This window comes from Dipodomys ordii, unplaced genomic scaffold (assembly GCF_000151885.1).
Source record: "Dipodomys ordii isolate 6190 unplaced genomic scaffold, Dord_2.0 Scaffold54, whole genome shotgun sequence".
In the NCBI taxonomy this organism is placed as follows: domain Eukaryota; kingdom Metazoa; phylum Chordata; class Mammalia; order Rodentia; family Heteromyidae; genus Dipodomys; species Dipodomys ordii.
The window spans coordinates 5071644-5077777 of NW_012267270.1; the positions used below are offsets into that span (position 1 = coordinate 5071644).

Below are 6134 nucleotides of genomic sequence, written 5' to 3' on the forward strand. Positions count from 1 at the left end.
CTTCAGCTCAAGGCTAGCACTCTACCACTTGAGCCACAGTGCCACTTCCGGCTTTTTTCTTTTTGTTTATGTGGTGCTGAGGAATCGAACCCAGGCCCTCTGGCATGCAAGGCAAGCACTCTACCACTGAGCCACCTTCCCAGCCCAAGATCATGGTTTAAAAAGCTAGCCTGGACAGGAAAGTCCATGAAACTCTTATCTCCAATGAACCACCAGAAAACTGGAAGTGGAGGTATGGCTCAAAGTGATAGAGTGCTAGCTAGCCTTGAGAGAAAAAACTCTGGGACAGTGCGGAGGCCAAGTCAAGGTCCACAAACAAAAAAGATGAGGGAGATTTCCTAGCCTCAAGTTTTTGGAGAAATCAGACCTATATATAGTTCTTACAAAATGGGATGCTGAACAGAACGGGGCCTCTTGATTACTTTTTGCTCATCCTCTACAGCCAAGCAACCATCCAGATCTTAAAAAAAAAAAAAAAGGATAACTATGAACTCTGGGCCTGGGCGCTGTCCCTCAGCTCTTCAGCTCAAGGTGAGCGCTCTACCACTTGAGCCACAGTGCCACTTCCAGTTTTCTGAGTGGTTTATAGGAGATAAAGAGTCTTAGGGAAGCCCAGCAGTGGTTCACGCCTGTAATCCTATCTACACAGGAGGCTGAAATCTGAGGATCTCAGTTCAAAGCCAGCCCCAGCTGGGGCAGGAAAGTCCGTGAGACTCTCATCTCCCATAAACCACTAGTAAACCGGAAGTGGCGCTGTAGCTTAATGGTAGAGCGCTCGCCTTGAGCTGAAGAGCACATGGACAGGGCCCAAGCCCAGAGTTCAAGCCCCACGACCAACCGAGAAAAAAAAAAAAAGAGTCTCAGGGACCTTTCTGCCCCGGCTGGCTTTGAGCCACGATCCTCAGATCTCAGCCTCCTGAGTAGCTAGGATTATAGGCGTGAGCCACCAGTACCTGGCTGTTTTTGTTATTTTTGTCAGTACTAGCTAGGGCTTGCATTCAGGACCTGGATCCTTACCTTAGCTTCTTCTTTGTTCAAGGCTAGCACTCTTGCCACTTGAGCTACAGCTCCACTTCCAGCTTTTTGCTGGTTAATTGCTGGGAACACTTTCCTGCCCAGACTAACTTCAAACCTTTGGCAATCTTCCCATCTCAGGCTCCTGAGTAGCTGGGATTATAGGTGGGAGTCCCTGGTGTCCAGCTGGCCTCAAGGTTCTGTACCTCCTATTCCTGCTGTTTCTAATACTTCAGATATCCACACAACCTCTTCCCCAGCTTCAAATTGTAGCTCCTGTCCCCTTCTCTGTGAGGCCTACAATCCTAACCTCATTTCTCTCTCCTGTTCTGCTTTCTTTTCTCATTTTCCTTATCTGGTTTTCCCCGACTAGAACAAGAAGGGCTGTGGTGCCATGTCTTCTCTGTTGCCTTCCCTGCTGTCCTCCCAGTGCCCCGTGCAGGACAGATGATGCAGTAGGTACCTAGTGGTGACTGAGTGAACATGTGGAAGAGTCTTCAGCAGCTGCATGACAAAGGGACCATTGAGGGCGAGTCTAGGAACAGAGCAAATGGTTGTTGAGCTGGTATAGAAGATAATTAGGGAGCTCATGTGAGCTAGTGAGAGGGGGTACTGGGCACATGTGTCACAAGTAGATTCTGCAAGAGCAATCTCCTTTTCCTTTTCCTTTCTCTCTTTCTCTCTCTTTTTTTTTTAATGTCAGTCATGGGGCCTGAATTGGGGGCCTGGGCACTGTCCCTCAGCTCTTCAGCTCAAGGCTAGTTAGTGCTCTACCACTTGAGCCATAGTACCACTTCTGGCTTTTTCTGCTTATGTGGTACAGGAGGAGTCCAAACCAGGCCTCATGCATGCAAGGCAAGCACTCTACCCCTGAGCCACCTTTCCAGCCCCTCTTCTTTCTTTTTGTGTGTGCTGGTACTTGGGCTTGAACTCATGGCCAGAGTACTCTCCTCAGCTTTTTACTCAAGGCTGGCGCTCCATGACTTGAGCGACACCTCTACTTCTGGCTATTTGAGGTTTTTATTGCTGGTTAATTAGAGGTCTGAGTCTTTTGGACTTTTCTGCCTAGGTTGGTTTCAAACTGTGATCCTCAGATCTTAGCCTCCTGAGTAGCTAGGATTACAAGCGTGAGTAACCAGACTGCAGTCTTTATCCTTTTACCCCTCAATCTCCTCAGGCCTTGTTGGGAGGGAGTGGTCTGGCTGTATAACAGGGAGGCATTCTCTCCTTTCCTGGTACAGATTGCCTTTTTCTTGGAGAAAGAGAATAACCCTCCTTGCCAAGAGACAACTAAGGAGGACCTCTTCAATCCTGTCCCCATGACCCCGACCACCACACCTGTGCTGACCACCCTGAACGTCATCAGATCTGTCCACCAGCAAGAAGTAGATGCTAGAGATATGGAAATGTCAAAGAAAGTCAGGCGATCCTACAGCCGCCTGCAGCCCCCTGGCTCCACCTCCACACCTGGCTGCCGGTCCTGCTTTGGCTTTGATAGCCTTGAAGACTTGTCTGGAGTCTCACCCGTGGTGTGTTCAAAAATAACTGACATCTCCAAGGCCCCTGCCAAGCCGCTGATCCCAGACCCAACACTCCCTGGAATTTCTCCCCCTGTCGTGAAGGAGAAACGGAAGAAGAAAAAGGTGCCTGAGATCTTGGTGAGTGAGGGCCGGGCCTTCTCTGCATCGGCCATGTCCTGCCCTTGTGGGAGGCTGCACAGGGACAGGGCTTAGCTCTGGCTCTTGGGAGAAGGCAACACCTTCAGGATGTGGGTGACATGCTCCAGCCAACATGGCTGCCCTCCTCATTCACTTGCCCCATTTCTCTTCCCCTCCCCTCCCCCTCAGAAATCGGAGCTGGATGAATGGGCTGCAGCCATGAATGCTGAGTTTGAAGCTGCTGAGCAGTTTAATCTCCTGGTTGAATGAAATGAAGTGGGGGTAAACTGGTCAGCCTCACCCTTGCCTTCTGTATATACTTCCCTTTCAGTGGAAAAGACACCTGGCATCCCCTCTGTTGGCTTTGCTAGCTGTTTAGGTGCCTCTCTGAGAAGCCTGTCTGTCTTGCCTCTCAGGGAAGCTGTCTTGGTTTCAGAACTGGGCCCTGCTTGGAGCTGACTACTCAGCAGTGTCCTGACAGTCCTGCTGTCCTTCCTACTGCTCCAGCCTGGACATGACAGGCCACCTCTGCTCTTAAGTAGACGTGGTTGCTCAAACCAGCCCAGACAGAAACAGGCCCCAAGAGGATGACCAGCTTCCGGCTATCTCGAGTTGCTCTCTATTGGTGGCAGTGGTCCTAGCCAGGAGCTGTTCTATATAAAGAGGTTTGGGATTCAATTCTGTGGATAATCCCAAGAGAGAATGCTGGGAGACAGTTTTGCTCATCAGGAAGAAGAAGATAGACATTGAGCCCAGAGAGCCCACGTTCTAAGGGAACCTTGGCTGGGTTTCAGACTGTAAATACTTCCTAGTAGGAACTATGGTTTTGGTTTTGGGTTTTGTTTTGTTTTTATTGGTTACAGGGCTGTCCCTGAGCTCTCCTTGCTCAAGACTAGCGCTCTGCCACTCTGAGCCACATTGCCACTTCCTGTTTCCTGGTGGTTCATTGGAGATAAGAATCTCATGGACTTTGCTGCCTGGAGTGGCTTTGAACCATGACCCTCAGATCTCAGCCTCCTGAGTAGCTAGGATTACAGGTGTGAGCCACTGGCACCCAGTAGGAGCTGTGTATCATACGTCTGTATTCTGGTATTGAGCTTTTGCAAATGCCAGACTGGTGGAACACTGCTGCTAGGGACAAAGAGTGCCACTGGGTGCCATGGACTCCCTGTGCACTGGAAGCTGAGGCTTGGCTCTTGGCTGGTCCCTTGCGTAAGGGCAGAGGTCACCCATTTTGTCACCCACCCCTTGTTTCTTTTTCTTTTTTGGCTAGTCCTAGGGCTTGAACTCAGCCTGGGCACTGTCCCTGAGCCTCTTTTGTGCCCAAGGCTAGCACTCTACCACTTGAGCTACAGAGCCACTTCCAGCTTTTTCTGAGTAGTTTATTGAAGATGAGTCTCGGACATTCCTGCCTGGGCTGGCTTTAAACCAAGATCCTCAAATCTCAGCCTCCTGAGTAGCTAGAATTACAGGTGTGGGCCACTGGCACCTGGCTCCACCTCTGTTTCTTACAAATAAGCTACCTAGAGTCCTGGGCTCCAGAATGAGGATCCAAAGGTCACAGTGCCACCAACATTTTACAGTGACATTAGTAAACTTCCAAGCAGTTGTCCAAACACCAGGAAGCTGCAGGCTGATAGTGGCTTTCACATTGAGCTTCCTTGTGTTCGGTGGGACCCCTGCCTAGGCAAGTGCTAGGAGTAGAAATGGGGTGGGTTGGGGGGGCAGGCTATCCCATTGTCTCTGGGGAATTGTTGCCACCACTCGTTTTCCTCAATTCTATTGGAAAGCTCCCTGTGTCGCCTGACTCCCATCATATCCATGCAGCTGCACTTTTGGTTTGCAACTTCACAGAAGTAGAAACTGAAGAGCGGGGGTGGGGCCGGAGGGGTACCAGCCTGGTGGGCACTGCTGGAGCCATCTCTGAGGCCTGGACTGTCCATTCAACACCTCATCCTCTGTCTGGCTCTGCAAGCAAGTCTCCTGGCCAGAGTGAGGCAAGATGTCCTTGACTAGACCATAGTGGAGGAGCCCTGGTCCTCGACTGACGGGGTGGGACTTGGGAGTCCAGGATCTCACCCCGTCCCAGAGGAACTGACCTTGCGGTGGAGGACACGGGTTTTGTTTTGATTAAAGAGTTTCTCTGCTCATAGACTGTGCTTGTTTCATTGGGTGGAAGCCAGCATGGCCGGTGTAAAGCCCAGGATGCCCAGCCTTCTTTAAGCCACATTACTGAGGTCATCCCTTTGCCCTGGTCCATCCTTCCCCACTCTTAGATCTGTTTCTTCTCCAATCATTTGGGCCATCCTAGGAAGGACTGCCTGGATAGGAAAGAGACTGGGTTTGATTGTGGCTGCTAAGCCATCTCCTACCCTGGGGAGAGGTGTGCCACCAAATTCCCTCCAGAGCCAAGTCTGCTGCCTCCACTTTCTTGGAAGGAGCCTGTGGCCCATGCTGTGGCTTAGCCTGGCTTCAGCACAGGAGTGCGTGTTGCGGGGGCCTCTAGGAGCTGCTCAGAGATGCCAGTTCCTGCCAATTCTCCCACTTGGTCTGAGGTGACCCCACCCCTTTGTCCTTTGGATGTGGGGCTTGAACTCAGGGCCTAGGCACTCTCCTTGAGCTCTTTTGCTTAAGGCTAGCACTGTACTACTTGAAGCCACAGTTCTACCATTTTGAGCCATGGTTCCACTTCCATTTTTCCTGACGGTTTATTGGAGATAAGAGTCTCACGGACTTTCCTGCCTGGGCTAGCTTTAAACCATGATACTTAGATCTCAGCCTCCAGAGTAGCTAGGATTACAGGCATGAGCCACTTGTCAGATTGCTCCCTTCTCCCTAGTTTATTCCAGTGTCCTTGTTACTCCATTTGCTGTTTAGTAACCAATGTGGCCTCATGGTTAACACTATCTAGGGCAGCTCCCTCGGCCTCCTGCATCTGCATCTAGTCTTAAGTCCCTTGGGGTCCACTGGCCTTAAGGAGGCTCTGGCCCAAGGACAGGTGGTTCTCAGAGCAACTGGGCATAGACTAAGCTTTGTTCCTATCATGTAATCACACTACATGACTGGCAAGCCATTAATTTTTTTTTTTTTTGGTGGTCCTGGGGCTCGAACTCAGGGCCTGTCCTCTGTCCTTGAGCCTCTGTGTGCTCAAGACTAACACTCTACCTTGAGCCACAGTGCCACTTTCAGCCTTTCCTGTTTATGTAGCACTGGGGAATTGAACCCAGGGACTCATGCATGCTAGGCAAGCACTCTGCCACTGAGCCACATTTCTGAGCCTATTTTTGGTTTTCTGGTAGTTAACTGGAGCTAAGAGTCTCCCTGGACTTTCCTGCTTGGGCTTGCATTGAACCACAATCCTTCGATCTCAGCCTTCTGAGTAGCTAAGATTACAGGCGTGAGTCATGGATGCTCAACTCTTTCCATTGACTTGCTTCGTGTCCATCTGACTTATATGGTGCT

The 6134-nt window shown here is 50.6% G+C and overlaps 1 protein-coding gene across 1 annotated transcript in view; it reads left to right on the forward strand.

Moving 5' to 3' along the window:
• The window catches only part of Cdca5 (cell division cycle associated 5), an 8236-nt gene extending 4694 nt beyond the window's left edge, over window positions 1-3542 (forward strand). Inside the window, exons 5-6 of the mRNA XM_013020970.1 lie at window positions 2256-2672; window positions 2862-3542. Of these exons, the coding sequence (XP_012876424.1) occupies window positions 2256-2672; window positions 2862-2942 (498 nt within the window). The 3' untranslated portion in view covers window positions 2943-3542. The remainder of the gene's footprint in view (window positions 1-2255; window positions 2673-2861) is intronic.
• The last annotated feature ends 2592 nt before the right edge of the window (window positions 3543-6134 follow it).